The 15515-nt window shown below is 37.2% G+C and overlaps 1 protein-coding gene across 1 annotated transcript in view; it reads right to left on the minus strand.

Annotated features, from left to right (window-relative positions):
• ZNF536 (zinc finger protein 536) overlaps positions 1-15515 on the minus strand; it is a 324478-nt gene that overhangs the window by 117621 nt on the left and 191342 nt on the right. Inside the window, exon 8 of the mRNA XM_026042304.1 lies at positions 2980-3132. Coding sequence (XP_025898089.1) covers positions 2980-3132 — 153 coding nt within the window. The remainder of the gene's footprint in view (positions 1-2979; positions 3133-15515) is intronic.

Below are 15515 nucleotides of genomic sequence, written 5' to 3' on the forward strand. Positions count from 1 at the left end.
TGGACCGAATTCTTACTTTGGGTGGCATAATCCCACCACCTCCTGATTTCAACTGGTGCATATACAATCTTTGCCTCCCCGCTGCATCTCTTACCATAGGCTGTTTGTGCAGCTTGACCAAGGCGCCGTGAAGGCACAGGCCAAGACGTACCCTTCTCTATTCACTGGTCAACGTAAGCAGGAGGCCTATGGGGAAGTCCTTCTTCCCCCCCTGTCCTCTGTGCACTGCGATTCAACTGTTTCCAGACCGAGAAGGAGCACAAACTGATTCTATGTAAGTATGTCCTTTTCTACCTAGCATACAGGAGCAAGCAGCCATCGTATCTTACTATCACTCCTTAAAATTGCTGTCTGAATACTCTTCAAGTACTTATGCAGAAACCCCTACAACAGTATGCTGGGACTTAACTGAGCATGCTAAATAAAACTCTGTATTTCTGTATTTTTTCCGGGTGAAGATTATTTTAGGATAGTAAACTATACAGAAACTGAGACTCAGCTGTCAAGAAGGTATTAATCCTAAAATATCCAAAGGAACAGAAAAGCAATCCAAGCCACTGCCTAATTCTTCCAAAAGAGGACAGCTTCCTTTTCTTGCAGATGATGAAAAGGCTTCCCTAGCTTTTTGGGGCCAGTTGCCACAGAAGCACCTCCTGGTTGGATCAGACCTTGGGTCTTGCCTTGGCACGTGCACCAAACCAACCCACTTGTGTGCCTCCAACACACAGATGTTCAAAGGAACCCGACTTGTGCTGAACTGCTTGAGCTCATCTCTAACAAACAGGTGCTGGGAGAACAAGAACAGTAATTGAGTTAATGTAGTGGAGAAACACAGTAAAGTGTTTTTTATCAGTCAGTTATACGATCCAGGCATATAATAAAGACAAAGTGTGACATAAAAATCAGGAAACTCTGTCTTGATAAGTAGGAACTTACCAGTATTTGTTTAATAACTGGTATCTATTACATCATTTCCATTTACTGCAAAGCAACTTAATTTTATTAAATAAGTCTAGTAATTTGCCAATTTACATGTTTATAATATTTATTATGATTATTTCTAATATGTAAAACACTGTCCCATTTAAACATACTCTTGTCATTATTTACAAATACTTTGTTCTTAACTTAATGGAAATTGATCTTTATCTATTTTAAAATTATAAAGTCTTTTAAGTATGTTGCAAATGTTGTTTCAACAGCCTGTATGATGTTTCATAATTTTTTGTTATTTTTATAAGTCTTATTTTTCCTTGTTTTAGTTTTGTTTTGCCAGTTTTAATATGCAATCTTTATGGAATATTTCCATTGCAATTAATTTACTTTCCGTTAGTTCTAAGCCACAGATATCAAATGCATAATTGCAGCCATCTTTAAAACAACAACCAAATGACCACTATACAATAAAGCGAAAGGGAGAGATGAGTATCCGCAGTTTACTTTGTAGTATTTTCCTTTACATCTTCAGTAAGTAAAAAATGTCAGACTGTTCAAAAACTCATAGTTACCAGCTTATTTTCCAATAAAATAGCCATCATTTATTATTACTATGTTAGCGAGCACACAAATAGGGTTTTCTCTGTATTTCACGGTTTCTGTAAAGACAAACTCATTGAAAAAAATAACCGTGTCTCAAAATCTTTGCAATCCATACAGGCTATTAAGGGGCAAATTTTCAAAATCAGATTAAAACATCATGATCAACTCTACCCCACAATCCAAAGAAAGAGAGAAATGTAATAAATAAAATGTTTCATCTGTTCAAAAAAAGTTTCTCCTTTAGATAATTTTCAGCTTTCATATTCATTTTTTTCATGATCAGGCCTCACATTTGCATATCCAATATTAAAGTGTTACATCAGCACAAGCACATTATCAGGGACATGGTTGCATTTTTGGGAAGAGAAGAAAATACTGCTTATCTGCTGTTTCCATGAAGTAAAAATAAACAGTGAGGTAGTAAGTAGGAGGTATTGATAGAGGAAATACTGTAAAGTATTTCTTTGTGCAATTTATTTTGCCTATTGATTAATAAAGTGGCAGGAAAAAATCTGAAAATCAGACAGGTTTGAAAAGAAAATTCTTCAGTTCTACTACCTACTATATTCCTTTACAAAGAGAAGTAGCTTAAATCTCCAACTGTGTAAACTCTCCAAGGCCTGCTACAATATCTAAGACTTGGAATAAAACAGCATCACTGGGGCCTTGAGTCATATATGATTTTCTAGTGATGTCCACAAGACCTGAGGATATAAACACTATATATCAGAATTTAATTATGGAATGTGAAAGCCTTCTTGAATATATATGAGAATTCAAGGCTGCACATTTGTGTTTGTTAACGAAAATGTCACTCTAAGTTAAAGGGAGTGGTCATATTCTTCCAGTATGCACAGCAGTCCACCCAGTGAGTGGCCTCCCAAAATAAACATACAGCCCAAACCAGTAGTCGGACAGAAATACTGTTATTATTATTGAAGTATTACATGGTATAGTAGTAAGTGCGGTGAGTTCTAATGCAAAAATGCTGATCCATGAAGCTGAAGTATTCATATGAACCAGGGAGAGGTTAAAAATGAGCATGTTAGACTGAATAAAAATAGTAACTGAGCAAAACATACAGAATCCCTAAGTAGATGCTAAGGAAGGCCTTTGAAGCAGCTGGTACAACTAAGTCTGAAACCAATAGGCTTATTTCTATTGAAGGACAAGGGTAATTGAAGGAAACAGTGATGAAGCAGAGAAGGCGACAGAAATAACATCAACTGGGAAAAGATGAGTCTACTGAAGTGGTCTTTATCCAACAACACACTCCTTGTACATTTATTAAACACTGTAACGTATCTTTCGGAAAGCTTGCTGCAACTAATGACTCCAAATCTACCCTGGGAGTTGGGACTCTTGGCCACATACCACGTTCCCGCCGGCAAGCACCCACTGCGTGTGCCCATGGTGCTCCCCTTCTCACGCTCCTCTCACCTGTGTGTATTCTCAAGTGGACCTTTAAGTGATGGGATGTTCTGAAAGTCTTTCCACAATATGGGCAGTCTTTCATGGCAGAACCAAGGCTCCTGTCTCTCAGTAAAGCTGGCTGCTGGACTCCTACAGATCTCCCAGCTTCTTCTCCAATGTCTGCAACACAGAAATGTTCTCACATCACTTCAGCACATGTCAGAAGTTGTTCTCACTAAAACTGCTAACACAACACAAAGTTAAACATGTCAATACTACACCTGTCTATTTCATTCTTTAAATCTGACAGAATGCTGACAATTCACGTATTTTCTTGTTATTCTCTTAAATTATTTCATCTCTCCTATCATCATTTTAAGCGGCATATGGTACCTTTATATTGAGCTGAATTATACAAGAAAAGAAACAGCTGTGTCAGCAGCTGGTTTGATTTCTTCTTTTGCCTAGTTCCTATTAATTTTTTCTGACAAAAGTTTTTAAATATTGCTTTGTTGAATTTATTTAATTTCTAATTATTTCTAAAATCGGAATTTTTTTAGAGGGAAAAAGTTTGCATCAAGTATTTTAAAATCTCCCATAACAATAGAGTTGCAGAGAAGAGGGGGGTTGTCAGAGAAGTGGCAATGCCTACACACAGAGGGAATCAACTTTCTTCTGCAACATTTCAGAATCACCGTTATGATGCACGACACTTAGCAAGTAGCCTAATATCAGCGGAAAGTCAAGGAAAAAACTGCTCAGATGAGCAGGGATTCTTTTGCCCTCTCATCCACAGCCCCTGGGTTTCCCCTTTGCTGTTCGTAGCTACTTTTATTCTTTGCATTTTACTCGGATAGTTGATACGCCAGAACATCTCTCTCCTGATACAAAGACACACTCATTCTCAGCCATTTTGAATAAGCTGTTATTATTCAAGCAAGCTAGGAACGAAATAACTTACAGCAAGCTATGAACAAAATAGCTTACAAAAGACTGACATAAAAATTACAAGAATGTAGAACATTTTTAAAAGGTCATTATTCAAGACCCAGCTATCATCTTGTATTTACAGGGTCATATTTTCACCAAAAATTAGCAGAGGAAATGTTGAAATGCTGAAATGGATTTACAATGTTGACACACCATGGAGACGCAGCACAGACAAATCTCTTAAAACACCTGCATGCAGAAGCAGAGCTATATGGTTCATGTTGAGGTGGGGACCATATAGTTAAAATCTGCATGCAGAGCCTTGATTACTCCAGCCATAAACTACTGACTACAAATGTTCTATCTCTGCCCATTTGATAAGAAACTAAAGCTGTCAGGAAACGGAGTGCAGTTTACACAGTGTTGCCCTTTACATGGAACTGATGGGACCTAAGGAAGACTTAAATATTTGGCTATAATAAAAACTATTCACACAGTAGCATGGAAAGAAAGGACTGATACAGATGCAAAAAAAAAAAAGGAAAAAAAGAAAAAAGAAAAAAAACTAAAAATGTATCTAAAATGCTTACCTTAGACATATATCTAATGAAGCTATAGTTAACTTTCAAAAAGCGAGAGCTGACACTTCCCACATCATTTTCTTGTTTAATATTTTCTAATTAGTCTGAGTCAGTATCTAGAGTTACGATATTAGGGAAGGACAGTAACTGTCAGTTTTGAATTATTCACGAGTATGTAAAGTAACATAATGCAGTTTATTTTATCTTTCAAAATCCAGGAAAGTATATATAAGTGACTGGTCTACGATTCCTTCCATGTTCCAGAGAGTTTAGATATCCCACTTTTGCACCTCAGAAGTTGTATGTAATCATGTCTAAACTGCTTTGAGCAAAAAAAAGAATTTCTGAGAATAAAAAGCATTCCTGAAAAGCAAATACAAATACAGAATACATGATGATTAACTGCAGGATTTTATTTTAATTTTCAATAAAAACTATATGAACATTATAGATAAATATATAGATAAAGCTAACAAGCCACTCAGGAGGAATATACCAAAAAAAGTCTACTAGTTACGCTTTGCTATATGTCACTCTAAATGATGGCCTGTTATCCATTTGCCTTTTATCTTTCTATCTAGAATATGTGTGGCCCAATAAAAAAGAATAAATTTGTAAGATAAACAGCTCGCTTTGCAGATTTAAGAGTCTAATTTTCACTTTACACAAAATTGAATTTTTTCAAGGCAGTGAGACGATGGAGTTTACTCTAGCAGTAATCCCTCTGCAAAAGCAAACTGAAAACAACAATGAAGCAAAGAAAGATGTGGGTGGTCTGAAGAGTTTTCTTTTAGATTTAAGTAGACATACAGTAGATAACTCTAAAGGCTTTACTCCAACAGGGGCCTTACCTTGAAGAATTTTTCTTCCCACAGTGAAAGCATTCCTAAAACTTTAAAGCTGGGCTGAGGGGTTTTCTTTGGAATTCCTCTGCCTACAAAGCCCACCAAAGTGCTGGGGGTCATAATTACCTGAATGAACAGCTTTACAACTAAGTTCTTTTATTTCCAACAATGAAAAATTATGTTCAAGGCTGCTCTTTCCCCACCAAATGCTACCTCATCTTCTTATTAGGCTCATTTTGGCAAACCTTTTTGTCAAGGAACTGAATTTTAAAAGTTGCTTAGCTTTAAAAAGCACTTAATGCTCATTGACTCTGCTGCCCAGTTACTTATGCTGATTCTCTTAAAGCAATGTATAGAAATGTATAGAACGCTAAGGGGGAAAAATGAAACAGAAAAAGGAGAGTGACCTGCAAGGAAAGAGTTAAGAGGCAAACAGTGGATATAGACCAATCCAAAGTATGAAGGGAATGAAAAACCTTCCTTGGAGAGGTTTATCAATAATCATTTTTTCTAAACCTCAAATGTGTCCCTTTCTCCTGCTGTTGACATCCCCTTCCTAAGTAGAAACTCTCAGTTATGTCAAACTATGAAACCATGCTAATGTTTTACAGACCTACAGAACTAAGATTAGCCCCACCAAATTCCTTTTATTTATGACTTACTTGGGATTTGAGCTAAGGTTTTGGGCTGTTCAAGTCCAAGGATAAAAGAAAGGAAGGAAACAGGAAGGAAAGAGAACAGCTATTTATCTTACAGTCATTGTGGTTCACTGAGTGATGTGGTCTACATGATGTGCACACGGTGTACATAAGATTACTCTGCTTTTTTTTTGCTGTCTACTTCCATTATAGGCAGGTATATGTCCTGAATATCTTCCTGCCCATCTCTACCTTTCCTGATTCAATACAGGAAAAAAAGAGAACAGAATAAAAAAATATAATAAAGATATATACACATATAAGGCTTCTGAGCCTTCTATCTGAACTTACTCGAGAGGAGCTTCTCCTGTTTCCAATGCATCTGTTCACAGCAAAAGTCATAGACTGGACAGTAAAAAACAATACGCAATTCTGTATATGAAACTGGTCTTTATAAAAGAGCAAGGCGAAAGCAACACTTACAAATCCTTCAGTTTGTATTTGTGTTCTATGCAATGGGTAGGTAGATTTATTTCCTTGCACAAGACTCGGAGGAAAAACTGAGCAGCAGTACGTGAAAGAGGTGCAGGGTGCTGTGACGGGTACGCCTGAGGCCTGTCCTCTGCTGCCTCTCACGGGGTAGACTGTAACAGTTCACACCATTACATACCGAATCTGTATTTTGGGCAGGGTGGATTTTTCAGTGGTAACCTTGAACTAACACTACTGTGAAAAGCAATAGTTTTCTTTTTTTTTTTTTTTTTCCCCCCACAAGAAATTCCTGGGAAAACTTCCTTTATCCTCTTTGCGTACAGTTTGAATACTAATGAAAATAGTGAAAAACAGGGCTATAGTTAACCATATTTTTTAAGCTCCCTAAGGTAGCCTCGATTTAATATGCCTAAACATAAATGAGAAAACAATCTAGCCCAGTGCTTATAGTCTGAAATTAGAATCCTATTAGCAGACTTTACTATACTTTTAGCTAACGAAGTTCATGACTTAAAATGAAATAGTCTGATATTACTGAATGTTACAGTTATATTTCAGGCCTCCGGAAAGAGTTACTAATGTCTTAGGTCAGAAACAACTTGCTGTCTCTATTGTTTCATCAAGGATTTAGATTTTATAATGACCATATATGGGAATCTTAAACTGTTAGGCATTAATATGGATTGGCAGAGAATTTGTTTAACAGAGAGCTATTTTAGAAGAGAATTGGAAAGGAGGCCTACTACTGAGAAAGCAGCATTCACATTGTTTGTATTATTAGAAATAAAGATTATACCAAAGGTTCCACTGGTAAATAAAAAGATACCACTTGTGACATCAGCCTTCCCACTTAGTCTTTCAAAATGTACGGGAAGCAAAATGCACGAACTGCTCTGCCACCAATTAATGCACTGGCAGATTTACATTTAAAATAAAAACTAAGCTGAAGGTAAAATACCCACATCAATTTACACCAAGAAAGCCCTGCAACATGTGCAAGTGAGCAGCGGCAGTCACAGCCAGTCCTCGGGCTACAGGGCAGCTATGTAGGTGCTCTCTCAAGCATAACAGAAGGGCAGCCAAAATATTCAAAGTGGTTTCTTAGGTAGGTGACTTGGGGACACCAGACACACCTTGTTTGTACTTGAAGCTCACAACACTTAGGACTGGTGGTTTTCAGACCCCATGGGTTCAAAGAACTTTGCCCATCACGACTGCGTCTACGCAACCCGCAGCTGTATTTTAGGGCTTTTCACTGTGGAATGCATTCTGAGAAACACGCAACGGGCGGTATGTATACACAGCACAGAGACATCAATAGACACTTTACCAAAATTAAGCTTTTGTTTATCACAAAATGTTGCTTATCCTCTTTTTTCACTTTAATCAAATACCCTGCAGAGTTTTTGTTTTGGAGTTCTTAAGAGACTTACTTTTCACTTTGTTCTAAATGTTTAAAACCTTTTAATATAATCAAAGTCCAAACACTGTTTCTGAGTACATCTTTTTAGCTGTCTGATTTGTTTGAAGAATTATGTGACCCAAAAGACACAAAATCAGATGTAGTACTTGGAAAACAGGATTATTTACTTGCCATTAACTTACAGAGCTCAGTTTGGCTTGCAAGTTATGTACATTGAAAAAAAAAATTATCTTTTGGAGACAGCTTTTTATTTCCAAAAGGCTTTTTATGATAAGAAAGAAAGAAAGAAAGAAAGAAAGAAAGAAAGAAAGAAAGAAAGAAAGAAAGAAAGAAAGAAAGAAAGAAAGAAAGAAAGAAAGAAAGAAAGNGAAAGAAAGAAAGAAAGAAAGAAAGAAAGAAAGAAAGAAAGAAAGAAAGAAAGAAAGAAAGAAAGAAAGAAAGAAAGAAAGAAAGAAAGAAAGAAGGAAAGAAGGAAAGAAGGAAAGAAGGAAAGAAGGAAAGAAGGAAAGAAGGAAAGAAAGAAAGAAGGAAAGAAGGAAAGAAGGAAAGAAGGAAAGAAAGGGAGAGAGAGAGAGAAAGAGAGAAAGAGAGAAAGAAAGACATCTTAAGGACTTTACAGTATCTTTCATTTAACAGTTGGCAGAAGGAAAGTCCCAGATGAACACTGGCCTGTGTCCTTCTCTTTAACCAGCTGAATGATCCAAGCTTTTAATAAAGCTGTTCCAATTATTGTAAAAGTCATCTAGTACCTTATAGCCACAAATATTGACAGTTTATTGCACAATGCATTCATGACATTTGAAGGTCACATCATACATAATACATAAACTTTTATAAAAGTGTCTGGAACAAAGAGATACATGATCTGCAATTACATCTTACCATTTTAGGGTATGATTTTATACTTATTCAAAATGAAATACTGTATGAAATGCAAACTTCTTAATAAAATACAAAATAGTTCATCTTCCTTATTTATTGTTTTATTAATCAATGATAGAGTTCAGTTGTGCAAAACAACAGAATTCAGTCCAAGCCCCAAGAAGATTACAGTTGAACATTATTCTGCAAGCCATCACACATATTCTTAGCTTAACATAAAAAGGAAGCTTAAAGCTTTCATCTTGCAACTGTATACCTCTCTAACTCAAATAAATTCAATGAAGTTTCAACATTTAGATCTGAATCTGGTCTTTAGCATGTTACTGTAAATATTAGTTGGATAAAAGTGAATCCAAATAAAAATAAAAAGAATGGAAACCATGCACATGCAAGGATACCAAGCATCTTCAGGCCGTCTCCAACACACATGACTCTTAGGACCATTCTAAAATCACTCGGACATGCACACACAGTGTAACTAAAATGTGCAAGTTCCAATTTATGCAGTCAGGGCTGTGCACAGTCCTTCACCGAAGACAACAAATGTCAGGAACACAGAGAACATAGCCAGGACAGCGCTGCTCTTTGGTTACATAGTCTTTACTTTTAGGACATTACTACTAGGTCTTGGAAAATTCCAGCTATCCACTGAGAGCTGTGGTTTCAGCAAATGACCACACAGCCCTATCCTGTTCCCTTCATGGTGCCTTTGCCAGTTTGTTTCAAATTCTTACTATCTACTTCACTAAGTCCTTTGTACGTAAGACTCTTGAACTGTGCAACGTGTTACTAGCTTTGCAATTCTGCTATTCCACTATCACAGCTTCAAAATCCCACTTCCTTTATCTGACTGCATGAATCAAAGCTATCCAGATCCTAAATCCTTGAGTTTGCCAGACAATATTCATGAAATTGCATGAAGTTTGTATAATCTTTCTCCTGGAAAACGGGATGGTTTAGAACAGCACGTACTTCAACATTCATCAAAACCCTAGGTCTGTTTGCTATCTTGAATTAAGATTAGTTACTCTCAATAATTAGCTTTTATTCTTGCTTCCTTTGGAAGTACACATCTGAGCTACAAGAAATACCTTATTGTATCTCTCAGTAGAGAACATCTATTTTCACAAGAAGAGCAAATACTTAGTCTTTGGAGCAGCCATGCTGGGTTTAAATCTGACTCTTGGGGTATTCATGGATCTTTCATCAGTAGTTTGCCAATGTTCATTATGCCTCTTCTCACAATTTGCTCTGCTCTTCACTGACATTCCTGATAGTGATACTAGCTCCCAAACCTTCCATGCCACCTAACTTTTCATGATTTTCTTTCTCTAAAATGCACTTTCAGTATTCCAGATTCTTGCCCAATATCCATGCCAACTATAGTCTGTGATTCTCATGTTGGTCTCACCAGTTTTCTTACCCAAAATCTTGGACTCACCTGAGTTAGCTTTGATCTAATAAATCTGAAATGAGCACTTGATTATGGACCAGGACCTAGTCTTCCCACACTTCGTACAGACTGTTTACTGCTTTTGGACAAAATTCCAGTGGGGCATCTAAGGAGAGAAGCCATCCAACTGGGCCATCATTTGGATTTGTATGTGGTATTTGCAGGCAGGTGTTCAGGTACCAGATGGCCTTAGAGCCCATACTACTCAGGTTATAGCAGCTTCTACAGGCTGTCCACATCATATTCCCATCTCTGAGATTTGTAGAGTAGCTACATGGAGCTTGATAAACATTTTTACCTTGCATTGCTCTCCTGATGCCAAGACTAGTTCAGATATCCAATTTGGGAGAGTTGCCTTATAGTCCCTCTTTAATTAAGTACTCCTGATCTCCCACTCCTGGGATGGATTGCTACTGCTGATTAAGCTCCAGAAGTAAGGATCTGTGGAGGCAATTTCGTGAGGGAGAAAATGAAGTTGCTAGCTAATCAAATAAAATATCCATTCACTGGACTTCTGTGAATGAATATATTGCCTTCTCCTTGCTCCACACTTACCTTGTTTCTTCCACATTTTCGCATCACTGCCTAACAACAGACCAAACAGATAAGGTACACTTCATTATGACCTCTATTTTGTTCCTAAACTGCACATGGGAGAAACTTAATCATGTGGTGCACTTTACTGATTACAGTATGAGGGAAATCCAAGCCAGATTAAGCAAATAGGGAAAATAGGTGAATCAGGATGAAGAGTGGAATTGAACCCATTTTCTCTGAGTTCCTCCATTGTGCCCAACAACCAGACTGCAAGATTTTCAAAATCTTGCAAAATTACCGCAAACCACATCATTTTTTCAAGTTCATTAATGTTTTTTAAAGTTTTCAGAGTATGAAAATATTTAATGACTAGACTGTTTTGAGATGTTGGACTTAAATAAACTCTCCCAAACCAAACAAATCACTTCTCCAGGTTAGAAGCACAGACTTGCAGCACACACTACAAGTTGGTCTCAAGACATCAGGTACAACTGTAGAAGTTTTTACGCACTATTGTTCAAAAAACCTTAACATTACTATTATCTTATGATAGGGTTCCAAAAGCAGCACAGCAGTCTAGGCAACAGATGATCAGAATTTTGTAACAAAATTAATTTTGTAATAGCTAGATTAGTAATTCCATTTACAGATTAGTGCTTATAGAGCTACTAATAGAGACACCAAAAAGTGAATAATGTCGCAATATGTGATACAACTTTTGACTATGAAGGTAAAGATTTTTGCGATATCTATACTTTCTTACTTATTAATCCAGTTGTTTATCCAGTGCTGCTTTAAACTAAATGACTGCTTCGAACTAATAGAAATACCTCTGCAAATAATTTTTATTCCATTTAGCTTCTCTTGTATAATTTCCAACTTTTTTTCCCATTTCAATAAAAGTTACCTATATTTGAAGAAATACTGGGAGCAATTCTAAACTGCTGAATCTATTCTCCTAGCACCCTGTACTATAAACAATGACAAAAATATGTTAATTGCATGATCTTTATTATAACAGAGAAGTATTGATTAAATTCATTGAGAAGGGTTCCTTTAGCTGTTCAGTATTTTTTCTCATTGTTATAGCAGTCTATTGTCGACATATTGGAACCAGGATGTCTTTAAACTTAGTATCATATGAATTGGCTCATTAATCTTTTTATATGAACAGTGTATCTCAAGAAGTACACTAGTAGGTCAATGCGTAGCCATGTTTTGTGTAATAGCCTTCAAATACACTAATGCTAAAACATGATAGTCTTAGGCAATAAAAATATAAATTGCTACATATGAAGTTGATATATCAATAATCCTATTCCTATTTTATATTATGAATATATATATATATATAATCTAAATTATCCTGGCAATGAAAAAGAAAGAATACTATTTTAAACTCTCTGTCCTCTGATTTAGCTGAGCTTGTGGCAATAACTGGTTTAGGCATAGGCTTCAGTATGCTGGAATGATCCTGAAACTAATTTTGCATGTGTTGGAGTTGGACTGTCGCCATGCACGTCAGTATGCTGGAACAGAGTTATCTAAATCCTGAGCCTTATTTTACATGTGCTGGTGTTGGACTGTGGCCCTGCAATCTTTTAGGTCTCCATCTGTACATATCAACGCCACCCTAGCTACTGCTCCCTGCTTTACTTCCCAGGCTTCTTCGGAGCTCAATTCTCAGCAGCCAGAGACTCGCAACTACCCTATCCTACACCAGGGTCACTGGCTGCTCTTCAGAGTCCTTCTCAGCACTTCTTGTACTTCTCAGTCTGCCTCTGAAGTCTCTCGGCCTCCATAGCTGGCCTTTCTCAGCCTACCACGTTTCTTCTACCACTACTATCCTGGACAGTTACCATGCCCCACATCACTGACAAGAAGCACCAACCTCTAAGGCAGATGGTTCCTCAGATTCAGTACGCTAAAGGTTTCCTCTTTTGTTAGTAGGTAACACAGCCCACCCATTTTAACAAGCTAGGAGGATTACAGACTTTGAGCTTCTCAGTGTCTCCTAGGCTGCTCGTGCTTTCCTTGCACCACTGTTCAAAGTGATTTAAAGTTCAGAGAGTCTTGTCAAAAGCTACGAGTTCTTTTCTTCTAGGTAGGGGACAAGAAACAAAGCAATCAGATATGTGGAAGCCATGTCCATCCAAAAATCCAAAAGAAAACCCAGCTGTCAATAAACTGGGAACACCAACTCAAAGCCAATAATGCACACTACAAAACACTAAGGTACAAAGCCGTTATCATTACCCTGACGTGCACTGGTAACTTGGAAGGCCTCAGTCTGACTGCTGCATGGTATGAAGCCATTGCAACCTCCGGCCACTTGCTTACAGCTCCTCTATACTGGTCCACCACTAAGCATGGATTTTCACCCATCAGAGTCATCAGTAATAGGAGACAATTCAGACTACACTCTTTGGAACCATGCTTCTTTATCTGAATTTAACAACATTTTATCCACATGAGACCTATCAAACTGAGAAAACAATTTCACAGCAACTTCAGAACTATACATTTAAATGGAGATGAGGTATTTTTTTCTGTTACTGGTCAGACCCAAATTAATCTACTAGCTCTCTCAGAGACAAAGAAGAAATACTTTGGAAGAAAGATTGTTCCATCCCTTAAGTAAATACTGGTGCACTTTACAGATTCTGCTTCCTCAAATTCCAGTTCCAGAAGACATTCAAAAACAAGACAGTCTGGATGCACAGGAGCACCTTTCATTTAATAAATAATTCAACCATGTATTCCTTTTTAATTTAAAAAACGGTCTGACTAAATAGTAAACAGTGAACTAAAGTTGGCAAAAGAGAGTGTTAAAAAATTAAAAAGTGTATTCAAGGCTGTATTCAATTTGCTTCACATCTCAAATAGACTATCTCAGATAGACTGTGCAAAGCTTTAATCTTTATTTTTTTTTTCTTTTAATGTATACACATTCACATGATGCAGCACATTCCCAGCACAGTAGGCACTGTTCCTTCATATCATGAAGGAACATCACCAGAAACTCTGCCAAAATGCTCTCATGAGCTTCTTTGACACGACAGTAAGAGATAAAGTTTGTTACTGAAAACCTTGGGGAATAGAAATACTGTAAAATATTCTGTAAATACTCAGACCATCATCTGAATCACCTATCTTAAGCTTACACATGACCTGTGGAGACAATTATCTGCAGGACTATATAGTAATAAGTATATAGGCAAGGTACAGGAAACACTGTTGGTTGCAAAAATCTGCATGGAAATCCATCCCACCAGCTCATGTGTAACAAGCTAATACATACAGATACTTACAATCAAATCCAATGTACTTGGTAGTGACTAATCTTTTGAAAACAGTCAAATGCATACAGCACCACCTTAAGTATGAGTTCACAGGCTTAGTTTCTAAAAAAATTGAAATCCTTAGCAGCAAGCAATTGATGATAAGAAGAAAGAAAGTGAAAATGATCAATTTTTTTCACTTAGCCTTCAGCATCACAATGTTTAAAAGAAGTTGTCAGATCTTATGGCAGACAGCAGAGAAAACTGAGGCTGTGGTGAAACCCTTTTATCCGAATCCACCCATTCCCCCAGCCCAAAGCAGCAGCAGGTACTTAATGGTTCCCACTGAAGCACAATCTTTCTGTCTCCACTCAGCTGAAAGTGTTTGATACCCATCCCTGTGAGCGGCTTCTCTACCTTTTGCATCCTTTCTGTTCAGTGTCTTCTGAATCAGTAAGCACAGTGACCACTCTTGTAAACCATGACATAACATCCAACATAACATCCAACAACATGAAATTACCAGATGGATGCTCAGATGATATCAAATGCTGTTAGAAAGAAATCTTCTTATCTCAGAAAGATAAGATGTGCAGGAAAGCAGAACTCTAAGGGAAAGCAGAATAAGGGAAAGATGGATAACCTTTCCAAAGTAACACTGACTGTAAAGAAAATGACTCAGCAGTGTCACATCTTCCAAAGTGGCCATAATTATTTAAAATGCATCTTATTAGAGCTAGAGGATGACAGGCATAGGTCATATTTGAAGGAGATGAGGTTTCACATTCCATAGCACGTGGAGGAAGATCAGCTTTTCACCAGATTTTCACTACTCTGAACAATAGTAAAATTACTTGCAGTATACAAGATGAAATCTTTCAGTAGACGAAACAGATAAATAAGCACTTTGAACAGATTAGAAAATGGATGCTTTTAAATGGAATTTTCAGCACCTTTGGTCACTCTCACAAAACTGCCTATGAATTAGATGCACAAAATAAATCCCTGATTCTGACAAAATCTGAACAAAATCTGAGCAAAAGCATCAGGATAACTGTAGAAAACTGGTTGGAAGCAAACTCTTACCCTGCAATTAAGAAAGATTTAAGATTATAATTTGGGTTGAACACTAGCTTAAATTAAGATACCATGCAATAAATCCCATCTCAGAAGAACAGACTAATTCAACTCTGAGAACGCAGGCCGCCCCATTTGTGGAGACACATGTTTCCATGTCTTTTCAGGATGGTACTAGCGGGAGCTACTCCAACTGCCTGGCAAGCCCCTGCAGAATTTGGTACATAACAAACTGGCTTGCCACTGATGACATTTGAAAGCTGTCTACAGTGGCACTGGCCAACCTAACAAAGTAATGTATGGGGTTGAGGAAAGGTGAACGATAGCATAAACTGGTCAAATGACTATAAAATAATTTCAACATGTTACTAATACTGGTCTTTTTCTGGCTACAGTGATGTGCACTCCTAGTCACTGGGGCTCA

The sequence above is a fragment of the Nothoprocta perdicaria genome, unplaced genomic scaffold (genome assembly GCF_003342845.1).
Source record: "Nothoprocta perdicaria isolate Ctin4 unplaced genomic scaffold, notPer1 scaffold_30, whole genome shotgun sequence".
NCBI classification, from domain to species: domain Eukaryota; kingdom Metazoa; phylum Chordata; class Aves; order Tinamiformes; family Tinamidae; genus Nothoprocta; species Nothoprocta perdicaria.